Here is a 14,606-nt window from a genome sequence, read left to right as displayed (position 1 = left end):
GGTGCTTCCCACCTGGCCAGGTACAAGGGTACATAACAAGCCCAAACTGAACCAGTTTGAAACACAATTACACCAGGCATTTGAAGCAGCAAGACAGTGGGCTCTACAAGCTGTACATCTTTGAGCATGAATCACAAAGAAGCAGGAGCATGGTGCATGCTACATCTGAAGAGCCAAAGCCCCGCATGGCTTGGGTGCTTCAGGACATGCTGCCTCTGCACTGCTGAGCTGAGACCTCCTGGTGCGCTCAGGAATGAGCAGGACACCGGCTCCCTCTCAGCTGTGCCTCTCTGTGCCCATGCACCAGGACTGGGCTGGCAAGCATTCAGACACGCAGGATGCAGGCAAACAAAGGGTTAAAGACTTTGAAATATAGCTTCAGTGAGGGATGGACATTCCTTAAATGCCAGAGGAGTTGTAAATGGCAGCTGGCCTCTGTCCCTGCAGCCTGGGCCAAGCAGCCAGGCCTTAATATGACAGATGCCTGTGCAGACCCCATCAAGCTGGAAGATGGGGGGCTCTCAGGGCATGCGGGGTCCCCTACGTCCCACCAAGCTGCTGCTGGGCTGATGGACTTGCAGGTCCCATTGCAAAGGAAAGTTGAAACATTACCTTCCTCAAACGTTCCCCAGGCACAGATCAGCAAAGGAGAAATCTCAGAGCCCTCTTGAGTTGCTTTCAACGTGTGCCAACAAAAGAGCCCATTCTGCAGGACACTTGTGCCACTCAACGAAACCCATCACATACCTTTGCCATGGTGATACTGGCACTGAACAGCAAATATGCACAGTGGTTCAAGCCCACCCCATGGTCCCAGGGGGTCCCTGCACCAAAGGGATATCAGTGTTGCAACATGAGCATGGTCTGGCTTCCACTTCACAAGCAAAGCCCAAAATACTTTCCCTCTTTGACGTGTGTTGACGTCAGTCAGCAGCATCTCCTCGCCTGGGCTCCCCGAGTATGAGCTCTTGCTAGGAACATGGTATTTTCCAAAGACAAATGTCACACTGTAAAATGTGCTGATAAGCATCCCTCTCTAAAAATGACTTTAAAGACAATCACCTGATCAAAATAATTATTATCTGAGATCTTCTGTGAGGACAGCACAACTACAGACCCCTCCTGCTCCTTCTCAGTCACCAGCAATAAATGCCAAAACATGCAGTCAAATTAGGAGATTTTTCCCCTTCTTTCCTCTCCATCATCCACAAATGTCTCCTGTGAACACTTGGTCATTCCAGCCCAAATACAGCTCCTTCCAGGCTTTCATTTCAGAGCAAGGAAGACAAGATGACAAACGCAGTTGAAATCTATGGCAATGAATGTAAAATACATGTTCATCCTACTTGGCCACGCTAGGCTTAGAGATGAGTTACTGCAATGCCTGACATGATTTAAAGAAAGTAATCCTGAAAGTCAAACATAAAGAATCACACCTTTTAGAAAAAGAAAAGTAAGTTTTTCATTCAAATAACAATCAATTTATACCTGCCTTCCAGTTGCAAAGTATTTACTCAAATGCAGCTCCACAACTTAAACAGCATGATATCCCCTGCAGGCTCTTCCTGTATCTCTGTTCTCTGAATCATAGTTGTTTGAAGGAGTGGATAGCGGACAACTACAACACAGTCAGCTACAAGACAGGACTACAATATAAGAAAAGAGGTTTAATTGCACAGGACTCAATAACTGAGCTCAAAAGAGCAGGATTGCCATCACCTGCAAGCCCTGAAGCTGCTCTGCATTTCAAGATCCTACTTACTAGAGGCTATGCGGGCTGGTGACACTGAGTCCTCACCACACAGGAAGCAAAATGGTATGAAAAAGGGAAGACAGGGAAGAAAAGTTTCTCCCACACACTCCTGGCAGGAACTCAAGTCTTCTCTCCAGCTGTTTTTCAGGGGCCAGTAAAGGCGAGTGCAGTGGTGATGCCCACATTTTACTCTCTCTGGCCCAGGTACCTTTTGGTTTAGTTTGATAACCTTAATGTCACATCAGCAGTGCAAAAGGCAGGAGTCAAAAGGTTGGAAGAAGTGTTCCAACCCACTCATCCCACTCTTCAGCCACAGACTAACTCCTGGGTGAGTCCATAAGAGGCGATAAATTCTTTCCCTGACTGTTTCCTCTCTGAGACGGTCCAGGACACCTGGTCAACCACATCAATTGCCCCAGCCCACGTGGGGCCATGTGGGCTGCAGGCCAGCCAAGTGCAGGTCCACCCTAGCTGTCCTCTTCCAAATGGAGTGCATGGTCTCACCATCCCTTGACCATATGCAGACACCTGCTATATGGAGGTGCATGTGGCATGAGAGAATTGGAGTGTACAGCTCCCGAGTGTCTTCCTTGCTTGCAATGTGCACTTGACTGCTGGCTTGCAGCGAGTTCTTGCAGTCATTGCAGAGCATGCAATGCCATAGTCAATTTACACCACCAACAGTTCTGAGCGAACTTCTTCAAAAGCAACCTGGAAGATCCAACACTCTCAATGAGGAACATTATCACTTAAATAAAAAGGAGATAGCTTCTGCTGGTTTCCTAATATCAACCACCTTGCAGCCCAGTCCCACTACCATGAGTGCCCTGTGAGATCCTGCTGTATTAGTTCCCTGGCAAAGGGAAATGTTTCCACTTCCCAACCACCTTGCACAATACACTATGGCTGGTACGCGTGCTGCAGATGCTAATTTCTTTTATTATATGTGAAGTCTCAGACAATCACCTAGTTCTGGAAGATGGGACTTTAAGAACAGTAAAAATTGTACTATTCATAGCAAAACAATGCGAGTTTGAAGCGTAAAGGGACAGGCTGAAGTCTCCCTCCATTCTTACTTCAGATCAATAAAGTTCAAGACAAATAGATTACGGAAAAATTGGCTAAACTTGAGACCAAGCAGTAGGCTTAGGATAGGAAGATTCATGATCTTAATTTCTGAAATACTCTGGAAACAATTATGGCCACTCAATAACCCACTGAATTTGCCTACTATCCTTTCATTATGGCTTATATTTGCTACAAGGCTGTGTTTTATGTGCTTGAAAGTTATACAGCTTCTCTTTGGGGACTCCATTGTATCAGATATTTTGCAGCACTGCCAGAAATAACCAACCCCTTCATGAACTAAAGGGTTATTGCTGGCATGGAATTTCCTTTGTTCAAATTACAGAATCTAATTTTTCTCTCTTGCTTCCAATTGTGCTTTCATTGTTTATGATTTGTATGATTAAACTAAACCACAGTACATTGGCAACAGCATGGAAATCTGAGACTTCTAGCATGAAGAAGAGAATCTGGCAAGGTGCTAAAAATATATTAATTTGGAACTGCTATAAAGAGAACAAGAGTTATGCGGGTGATTTAGATTAGCGTACAAGTTTGTCTCCAGAAATTTGGAAATGGCAGTATCTAACAGTAATAATGCGCTTACAAGTTTTGCAGTGGGCAAATGTTGCTGTCATTCTATTCAGAACAGCTTGAAAGGCATATACTCATGTAAGCAGATTATTAAACTCTGAGAATCTAGATTTTAATAGGCTTTTAGTATTAAATGCTGCAAAGCCCTGATACCATATATAAGGCTGAAATCACTTTTGAGATTCAGATGCCTAACTCCCATAGAAACCGAGATGAGTTCAATATCTCAACACCCACTTGACTTAAGCTGAAGTCTTTAAATGAGCTAATTATTCAGCCAGGACTTCAGTGACAAGAATCACCCTCTGTTTTTTCTCTGCATGGGATGGAGATAAGGATAAGAGAGGCTGGACAACATCTCCTCTCCACCCACCACCACCAGTGTGAGCGCAAGTGGGAGAATGGGATATGAAGATAAACAGGGGCAAGGAATGGTATGATGGCAACCCTCACTTAGGCAGATGTAAGCTTTTGCACATGGTTTCTACATGCCCAGCTCTCTGCTATCGGCCATTAACGAGCCCAAGAAAGCTGCAAAAAGGTGCATAGGGATGCACAGAGACAAAAGGAGATCCAGCAGGTTTGGTCGCCAGCTACCTCAAACGCTCAAGCACTGTGACCCCTCACAAGCTCTTTGCAAGTGCTGGAGTGTGCCTCATGTGGCTTTTGTTGTGAACCTTTCTGGTGTCATGTAAAAGCACAATATCTCTTTGCACACTCTGAAAAGTGTGAAAAGCAGTAATTTCTTGCCTTTTCTTTTTTTCTTGCCATTTCGGTTTATTTCGCCAACCAAGCAGCAACAGCACAGCAAAAGACACAGGCACCACTCAGTGCATGACCAGAAAATCCAACCTTCCTTTTATGGTTGCCACCGTTTGCAGGCCATTATTTCTGAAAGATAAAGGCACCATGTGCTAAATCCTCATAAGGAATAGCGATCAAGCTACCAATCCAGAGACCAAACCTCAGGGAGGAGGATGAATTCTTGCCATTAGATGGTTGAACACAGAGAAATTAGATGGACAAAGGATGACAAAGTAAGACTCAAAGTAAAAGAAAATGAGGGATGAATTATCTTAAAGATGCCAGTGTATGCAAAGCAGGATGAGGGATGCTGACCCATCAGCAGAACACATTGCATGTTATCCCCATCTCAAGCTAAGGTGTAGAAAAGCCCTCGGTCAAGCAGGTTCTCAGAGCTCTTAATTTAAAAGGGGTCGCAAGGGGCTGCACCATGCCATAAGTGTACGTGCTGCATACACAATACTATGCCATTGGTGGGAAATCTCAGAGAGAAGGATGAATCAAAAACACAGCTCAAGGAGAATCAGACCTCAATTAACACAACAAGCAAAGTAGAGTCTTCAGAGGGCTGCACTGAAACAGTCCGTTGCATCATAAGGAAAGCACAGTAAAACAGTCCAGCCAAGCTGCGCCACCTCAGAGATGAATGCATCACATCAAATCAGGGCAGAGGGAGTTAAAAGGAGGAAACAGAAGATGGCTTAAACTCAAAGTTCAAGGCTTAAACTGGGAAATGAAACCCTGTGGAAAGGCATTGAGCACATCCAGTCTGCAGGGAGGAGGGACACACTCACACTCTGTTGATAAAAAAAAACCAAAACACTGAGATAAACAGGACAGAGTAAATACTGATTCAGAAAAAACACAAGAAGAGGAGCACAAGGCACAGAAGGGACTGTTTGTGTCAAATAGTAGGATACACGTCAGTATTATCTAGTACTTGAATGAATTGGCAAGGGGCGGGGAAGTCGCTGTTCTAGGCTTTATTTAATGTGTTGTAGGAAAAGGACTCAGAATAACCTGCAAACTTTGTCGTGACAGAGAAGTCAGAAAACAGATAAACCAGTAAGGCTCCTCTCTAACATAATTAATGTTCAGGTACTGCCTAAAAGATGTAAGAGGTAAATAGCCACAAGCCTCACAGAAACACCAGCAAAGCCCAGACATTCCCATATGGATGTTCACACTGAGCTCACTGATACACAGCAATGCCCAAGAAGCTTTATTGATCATCTGTGAGGCACCAGACATGGAAACACGTGGAAACACAGCATCCACCCAACTGTCCCTCTCCCCTAGTCTTCAACTGATGCTGCAAAGCTTTCAGCAGCTTTTGTTGGTGCTTTTTAATTTATCCCTAGGGTGGGCACCTCATAATGCTATAGGAATCACAAGATGTCTCCCTTGAGCCCCAGCTGCTACACCATGGGGACATGGGTGGTCTTAGATCTTCCTATGAATGTCCCAAAAGCCTAAAGGTTGCAAGCAGTGCCCACGTTCAGGCAACTTAATCTTGCCTCGAGGTGAAACATATCTAGCTACAGCAACCACAGACAGCAGGTTAAGTGAAAGGCATGAGCATCTCCTCCTGTCCAGCCCGCTGAACTTTTCAGTCAGGAAGGTCTGATTTGCAAAAGTTAATAGCCAACAAAACAGGAAGAAAACATTAAAACTTCAAGTATATTTTACATGTACAAACCCTAGAAAATCAGGTGCTTCTATCTGGAAGCTGTAAAATGTGTGGGACAAGTACCACCGGGTCAGCATCGTGAAACTAACAGCAGCTATTCAAAAAAGCTAAGCTTCTTGCAAAAAAGTGGTAAGCTGGAGTTCGACAACCAACAAGTGCACATCGACCGAGCAGAAGAATTGCTGTAGCCATGCCAGAAACACTCCAATACATAATACACATTCTCAGAGCAGCTTGCGAAAGAGCTCCTATGCATTGAACAGCTGCTTGGCTCCCTCTTGGGGAAAACACTGAAATAAAGAAACTGGTGGTTCTGTGTGCTTGAGCACCATTACCTTAAAAGCTCCTGATTTTCAGGAATCCTCCTCAGTTCTCTGAAAGAGGTGCCATGCTAGGAAGTCCAAGCACATGAAGCAGGCAGTTTTTGCTTCATGTAAAGCAGTGCAAGTGGCCTTAGAGACCATCTTAACTAAGTTTGCTTCTATTCGAAACATTCACAGACTATTATCTTAGTTCAGCTTTATTTAGCTGCATTCTCTCCTGTATTTCACTGGCAGAAATCCAACCGCACACAACACAATTTTCCAGGCTATGGAGAGGAAAGGGTCATCCTGGGAAGTGTTACAGCCACAGATGCTAAAAAAACAAGGTGAGAAAGCAGTTCATGAGGCAAAAGCTACTTCTGTGTTACGCACCCATTGCCCTCCCTCCTAAACTCAATGCCTTCATGGAGGTGATCTTCATCTCCTTCTCCATGCAAGCCACCATCTACACAGCCTTCCTGCCTAGAAAGCAAGAGCTTTCCCCTCCAGGACACTCCTGACCTCCCTGACAGGGGATGGGGGATTCCACTCTCAGTGCCCCTCTCAGCTCACAGCAAAAAAACTCCAATATCTTTTTCTTTTTTTTAAGTGTACTTCTCAGTAAGCCATGGAAACTCAAGATTTTCCAGAAATACGTACACACAGAGGACACATTTTTCTTTAGGCAAGGTAAGTACATTTTATTAAGTGTGTGATCTCAGATGCTCGAGTAATTTTTTTCAAAATATAGTTTGCTGCTATTTTGGTCCCTTTAGCATTTCAGGTCAGTATCGCAAGTACAGGCTAATTACCACCTGAGGTTACTGATCAAGAAGTCATAATTAATATCTCAACCTTTCACCACTTCCTGATTTTATTTCTATTTATTCCCTTATATGAGCTACTTAATAGCAAAGGATGCTTTGCAAAGTAGGGTGATTAGAGGAGATTCGTGTATAATTATAAAAAACATTTGCAAGTTCTATTTTCATGTTCTTTAACATTCCTGAGGGGCATTTCTTTCAAGAAAAGGGAAAAAATCTTCATTTCTATTAACACTTTGTTCCCCTTTATGCTATTAATCCTGTACTTGCCCATCTTCATAAACCACACAGTTACAGCCAGGACATCCTAAGAACTGGTGAGTGGAACAGGGAAAAGCAGCCAAGGCACGAGCAACACTTCGACAGAGCTGGACTCTGGTGTGAATGCCTCCTTCCAGAGAGAACAGCCAGGGCTCAGTTGCAGGAAGACGGACAGATGGCAGCGGTGCCACCACCAGAGCTCAATGGTCCCAATATCTTCCAGCACAGAGCCACAGCCAACGAGAAACCCAACAGCAGGTGTTCCTTGTCACTTTCCAGATGGGGCAGGGGACACCAGCCATGCTGTCCCACTACCACTGCACGGAGTCAATTAGAGACATCCGCACTCCAACGCAGTGCATGGTGGCAATGCCCCCTTTGCTACTCCAGAGCAGCTACCCCTGGCACCGTGATGGACCTTCCCACAGGAGCACAGCTGTGCTGAGCTGCTGCTGCTCTCTCCTCTTGGCTCACGACTCCCAACCCACCTCAACCAAAACCAGTCATGGTTGTCAGGTTTTCACAGCAGAGTGCAGAAAACTCAGTGGAGGGCAGTATACAACCACTTCTCTCCGCACAGACTGCACATCCAGCTTAGCTGCAGCTCAAGTGGATACCGGCTCTGGAAATGTTTCTTAAGGGAACAAGCAGTGTCCCAGCCACTTGGTTAACAGAAGATAAGGAATGCTTGGGAGAGGGAAGGGAGATGTGATTCACCTCTCCACGACTTCTTGTCCATTCCAGCAAAGAGTGTCATTCTGAACTGCAGAGCTGTGGTTGCAGATGTACTCTGGCAAGCTGCTGTAAAAACTGCTGTAGGACTTCAGCTTCGTAATGAGTTCCCTGGAAGAAATAAGGTGGGGGGGAAATAATGGTGCTCAGTTAAAAGAAGAAGAAAAGAAGATGGGGTTGGTGCATTTTAATCAGTGAAGGTAGTTATACAATCACAACAAGAGAGCAGATGGATGAAAACAAACCATGAAGCATCAGTCTTATTTCTGACCTGAAGTAGCATTTTGCATTGTTTCCTGACATTTTTCAGTGAAGAGCTGAATTTGTACTTCTTAGGGCAAACCCACCAGTGATGAAAGAGATGATGGGGCAGCAGAACCTCAGCCAGCCATGCAGCACACCAAAGCCAGACACACTCTCTGCACTCTCACAGCACTCAGGGAAACATGTTGCTGGCTCAGGTCATGCATACATGGGGCGCATCTGAGCAGAAAGTGCTCAGGCTACCAGCGGTCCCCTCTGCTCTGCAGAAGGCAATGGAAACCCTTTGAGAAAGGACAGCCTTGTCACTTTGTCCGACATTGGGCCATCCATCATCCCTGCAAGCACAGGTGGCATTTTTGGTGGTAGACCTAAACAGACACTCTCAGCACAGACCCCTACAGATGAGTAACACTGGGTTTCATACTGCACTGTTGAAAATGCATGATTTTGAGGGGTGTGCTGGGCTGGCCACGGGGTCAGTTGGCATTCAAAGGGGTAGGTTACACTCAGCAAAACGGCTCTGCTGCAGGAAGACAGGAGGTACCACAGAAGCAGTGCTTGAGCCAGACAGAGAGAATGTGAACAAGGCTGCACCTCCACCCTGCACTCTCCCTCACCAGCACCAAGGACCTTTGTCCCTGGCAGGTCCTCTTCAGCATCGGTACAGAGGTGCCAGGACACAGGCTTATCCCAGGGACTTCGACAGCTGCCAGAAAGCTGGGGGTGGAATGTGCCATCCCTCCAGCCCAGGTCTGTCCCTTGGGGGCAATCAGCAGCTGTCACAAATGCAGGTAAAAGTCACAAAAAGTATGATAATACAAATAACAGGAACTGGAGGAAGTAAGATTTAGCCATCCAGTCTCCTGGCTTGGGTTCAGCGTGTTTTCCCTTTTGCAAGGGGTTATTTCTCAGCTTCTTTCCTCCCTGGGAAGGATGACAAAGATCAGCACCTCAAGCTGGGAGCCCTCTCGGGGCATCCTCCCGGTGCCCGCAGTGGTGGGACCTCCACGCCCTGCCAGGCTGTCAGACAGAGCAAGCTCAGGCAAGGCTGGGGTGCACAGCTCCCTCCATCCTTCTTCTCTTCACTCTGGGATTTCGTGGGATTCCCTCTCCAGATGAAGGTCCCTACTGCCAGCTGGGGGCAGGCGACACAAGGAGAATTCACCCCAGAGCAAAGAAAGACAGCCTGCGCTGCTCTGTTCTGCCTTTTTGCTAAGCAGGAGCCTGTTTCTGCCCAGGCCGGACTACCACAGCCTGTGCAGGCAGAGCCGGCAGCTGATGAAAGCAGAGAGCCACACAGGTCCTCCCTTGGTCGGTATCACAAGCACCAAACCATCCACTGCTGTCCATGCCAATAAACAAGGGTTTGCCTGAAGAATCAAAGCCTCCCCCAAAGGGTGGAGTTGAGCCCACAATGCTCCTGCACAAATTGAAATGATGCTTCATACACCTCCTACAGGAATCACCTCTTACGGTCGTCTCCTGTACTGCACTTACAGTGGGACAGGAGGTCCAGCCAACAATGTTTTGAAAGCCAAAATGAGACAAGACCTGGGTCCTCAGTTACACCAAACCCTGAGCAGGATGAGCCTTACGCTGCCCATCGCAGCCATCTCCTTCCATTCTAGGCACTGCCTTGCTCCCTCTCCCACAGACTTTGGCAGCTCTGGGGAAAACAAGTGGAAGAACACCTTCCCAAGGAGCTGAGCTCCCCACTGGGCAGGGAGGAGAAGGGAAGGGAGAAACTCCTCCATATGTGCAAGTATGATCTCATGTAATTAGTTGCAGCAGATTTCATTAGACTTTACAGTCCTCAAAAGACACCTCAGCAGAGCCTGAGCTGTATAACCCTTTGACGTGTTGAGACAACAGAGGAATGCAAGCCGTGGCGCTATATCTCATGGGAACAGCATCAAGAATGTGGCCCTGTTACTCTTTAAAGAGAAATCTATTCAGCTTAATCTATGCCCAGTTCCAAAAACTGCCAAGCTTGCCTGTTTCTCTCCTGCAGGAATTTTTCTTATATTCAAGACAGCAGTAAAGGCACCACACATCTCTGAGTATACTTTCAGATCCAGAGGGGACATGGTTCTCCCTGACACGCCAGTGTGACCCCACTGAATTACAGCTTCTGTTTACAGAGGGAAGGAAGGACAGGGTGCAGTGCCAGCAGCAGAGGCACCTGCTTCACTTTGAAAATATTCAATAAAAGGCTGTTAACATTCCTGAACTACCATAAAGACTGCACACACACACAAAAAAGTGAAGACCCTCCCTTACTTACACACACAGTATTACATGCAACATTTTAGGCTACAGCGACCATTTCTACCTACAGCTACACCTGTGAGTATTTCTGTCACTACAGCAGTGCCCAAGAAACCCAGATGAGGCATCTGGTGTAGGAACCTGGGTGCCCGGGGCATTACAAAAAAGCAAAACAAATATGAAAAGCAGGAGACAGTTTTACAGCTTAAAAAAAAAAGATGCACCAGGTGAGAAAACACATGTAGACACCTCACCACACTTCAGAGCCAGCCACAGAGCAGCTCTGATGTTCAGAGTCAAAATCGGCTGCAGGTTTATGAGTAAAGGAAATAAGAAGCTCTTCCACCTGCTTCCATGGGGCTGTCCCTTATCGCGACTGCTCCTGCAGGGCATCCTGCATGCACCATGCTCAGCCCAAGTATTCTCACCTCCTCCGGCTTGACAAAGTTTCTTCTTGCTCGATGTGAGTCACCTTCAGGACTTTCTTGTCAATGAAGAGGTCTTCGGGGTAATTAGCTGATCGATACTGCCTCTGCTGAGCGTGGCCGCACAACCGGCCAATCTGGAAAACACAAACACAGCAGCATAAGGAAGTGTTGGGACCAGAAGTTCTGCAGAAAAATACTCAAGATGCACACTGGCTCCTAAACATGAGCTGGTCTATTGTCCCGTCATCCTCACCTCTCTCATAGCTCACACAGGCACCTGAAAGCAAACTACAGCCCTAAGGATGCAACCTTGCTCTTGTACAAATACCTGCCCTGTGGGAAGAAGGCAGGACACTTTAGGCAAGATTTCTGGACACTGAGGCACCCCAATGGCTATCAAAATCCCTGAGCTGCAGGCATGATTGGCAAATCTCTCTGTTCCAGGTTAAACTCATGCTGGCAGGAGGGGGCTCAAAACATTCCCTGCTCCTTCCTTGCTGAAAGCCATGGCATTTCAAGACTCCACATTCCACCTCTCTAGCCAAACTTTTAGGAAACACCTCCTTTCTGAAGGTAAATCCTAAGACCTGATTTCTGCATCTCCAGACAGCTCAGTATCCACACAGGCTGCGCTGCAGGTGCCCAGGGATGAGCATCATAGACTTCGTTACTAATTGAAAATATCAAGGTCTAAAACACAGCAAGCATTGTGGCTCAGCCCAGTCATACCATGGGACATCTTGATTAACAGGACTCTGTTAATGACACAAATTAGCTCATTAGCATACAGATGATTCGGTAACTGGCTGCAGTAGTGAGGGAAGGAATCCAAAATGCCTCGTTAAAGCTCTCCCGTGTGGCCACTGTCCCAAGGCTCAGCCAGCAGTGCTGCGGCTGCCACTGCCGTCCCTGCTGCAGATAGTCTTGCAGCCACTTTCTTTTCTGGGAGACCACTAAGGGACAACTGTCCCCCCGAGGCACCGCTGCAGCTGGGAAACCTGCCTTTTGAACCCCCTTACGCTATTCTGCTGGACTCATCTATACTGGATTGTGAAGGGGACTTCACCAATTGCCAGGACAACGAAGGCACCACAGCTAACACCAACCCCTCTTCCCTTGAGCCCTTCACCCTCTCATTCAGGCTTGGGACTCTGTACCCACAAAATGCCAGTTCCTTCCAGCACCTCATTTATCTTCACACCACACAAACCCAGGCAGCCAGCTAAACTCCCAGTTAGTCACACACCAGAGGCTAAAAGCACACCCACCACTCAAAGCTACAAGCATCTGATGTGCAAAGAGAAGAGATTAATTCTGTTCTATTACATCTTGTGTTTGGGTGGGCAAATAAATTAGTAATGTCACCTCTTTCATTATCAAGAGCAGCACAGTTTGTTTGTTCAGGCTGCTGTACAATGAAGAGTAAAAGAGAAACCTCGTGGGAGCCAGGCACTGCCATTTCTGGTTCACAGCGCGGTGGGAAGTGATGCTGCCACCAGTCCCCTCTGCACCTGCAGCTCCTCCTGCACCTGCCACAGAGGCATTTTCTCAGCATCTTACCTGTTTTTTTTCTCTGCTGCCCTCCCTTGGCTGTGTTTCCTCTCCACTTTGCCAAACCCAAGTTCTGCAAAAGAATACATCAGCTCTACTGCCCTCCCTAAATCATGTGAGAGGTTTAAAAAACAGAGGGAGTAAAGGAGTAAGAAAACCAAACACTACATTTTGGGCTGTTTTCTTTGCCTTTTGGGTTTTCCTTTAGCACTCATCCCTCTCATTACATTTGCAGGTAGTCCCCTGAGGTAAGCAGCCAGGACTAGGAGGACAACATGGGGCAGCAGGAGACCTGGACAAGGGCATTTGGGACACCTGAGATCTCACCACTGCAGAATGGGTCTGCCTGTCCCACGTTCTCTCCGTGCTGGCTGGTGCCACCATCCCTGCAGTGAGCAGATCAGCAGGAGAGGGTGAAGATGTACGTGGGTCTGTGAACCTCCCTGCAAAGATGCGCTCCAAGCCCACACAGAGGTCAGAGATGAGACTTGCTACGAAACCACCCTTGGGAAACACAAAGTATGCAAGAGCTACAGAGTGTGAGCACAGAATAAACACCACCACTAAAGCAGCATCGCTTCACCAAAGCTCTGCACAGGCACATAAGCAGAGAAGACATGTGAGAAAAGGTCAGATATTTTAAGCTGCTGTTAGTGATGACTCCCTTTGATTCTCCCTAGCTCTGTAAAAAGTGCCCCCTTCCTTTTCCAAAGCCCACCTTTCGGCTGGCAAAGCCTATTGAACCCTGAGAGAAGAGCAAGTTCACGATCAAAGCTTTTTTCCCCAAGGATGCTGATAGATGCTGGATAGGAGAGGAGGGCCGGAGCAACAGCATGAACAATAGCACCACCCGAGAGCATGCTTCAAACAGCAAAGTGGTCAGGTGGACTGGGCTGCATTGTCTCCCACCCAGCACTGAAGGTATCACAGCCCCTCTCCTCCCAGCATGGGAGCTACGGCTCAGCCACATCCTTGCAGCCCCACTAGGCATCTGGGTACCTCGGGGTCCTGTGAGGGATGGCACCACAAACAGGACTGTGCCAACTCTGACATGGGACAGCAGATGAAATATTCACGGAGAGGAGCTGGAAAGTCTGAGCAGTGCACCCTACTTATATATTCAAGGACCAATTAACCTTTTCAGAAAAAAACCACCCTGCAGCCCATGTTGCAAAGTCACGGTGAAATGATTGTCACATTTTAGTCAAAAACAAATCCGGCTGAGATTTGAACTTTAAATAAAGTGAGAGAATATAGAAGTAACAGATTGCCTGCTCATTTGCAGGGGTGGCATTGCGTGCGCTTTTTGGGGGAGGGAAGGATTTCACAAACCATCTGCCAAACTCTGCTGGGCCACAAGCGGTCCTAGGACAACAGCTCAGAAATCCTGTTTCAATCTTTCTCCCTTTCTGGCCCCTGATGAAGGCTCAGGAACGCATGAACCCAGTTTCCCAGTCTCTTCCTAATCACTACTATTTTAAGGTGAGCTCCAAGTTTTAAGAAGTCCAGAAAAATGCCATTGTAGGGCAGTTAGAGAAGGGACAACAAAAGCCTCAGACTTTGGGGAGAAAAAGTGAGATGCTTCATCTCTCCAAGCGCCACTTGGTTTGGCAGGAGCAGCAGAGCAAGGGCAGCCACATTTCTGGCAAAGTGGGATGCCTGCAAGAGTAAGAGCAAAAGGAAGGCAGCATATCTAATTGCAGGTGCTAAAATAGTATTGAGCAACAGCGGTAATACATGATTCCCTCCTGCCACAGAACTATAAATGTGAAATTCAAAGCGAATTGACAGAATGGAACTGCTGGCTCTTCTCCTCGGGCTCTACATGCTATCAATAGGATCGTAAATATACACAAGTCCTTATCTAAAGTATATTCAATGCGAGAACCATGACTGCCAATCTCTTATTTCATGTCACACACAGTCCAGAACAGGTGGCAGCTTGCAACACCATGCCACAAAAAAATGAATAAGTAAATCAAAAGGCAGTGTGTTTTTAGGCAGTGGAGGCTGGGGTTTTGTTTGTTTTAAGAGAATCTGCCAGTCCACTGAAAAACTGCTATGAAGGGA

The 14,606-nt window shown here is 46.8% G+C and overlaps 1 protein-coding gene across 4 annotated transcripts in view; it reads right to left on the bottom strand.

The window, feature by feature from the left end:
* GPC3 (glypican 3) overlaps positions 1-14,606 on the bottom strand; it is a 162,105-nt gene that overhangs the window by 56,670 nt on the left and 90,829 nt on the right. For all 4 annotated transcript variants that reach the window (XR_008451522.1, XR_008451523.1, XM_009562508.2 and 1 more), the window contains exons 4-5: positions 10,986-11,119; positions 8,011-8,136 (exon numbers count right to left, since the gene is read on the bottom strand). Coding sequence is in view for 2 of the 4 variants with exons in the window: in XM_009562508.2 (XP_009560803.2) it covers positions 8,011-8,136; positions 10,986-11,119 (260 nt within the window). In the remaining 2 variants the exon portion in view is untranslated. The remainder of the gene's footprint in view (positions 1-8,010; positions 8,137-10,985; positions 11,120-14,606) is intronic.

The sequence above is a fragment of the Cuculus canorus genome, chromosome 10 (genome assembly GCF_017976375.1).
Source record: "Cuculus canorus isolate bCucCan1 chromosome 10, bCucCan1.pri, whole genome shotgun sequence".
Lineage (NCBI taxonomy): Eukaryota > Metazoa > Chordata > Aves > Cuculiformes > Cuculidae > Cuculus > Cuculus canorus.
This window is presented reverse-complemented; position numbering and strand designations above follow the sequence as displayed.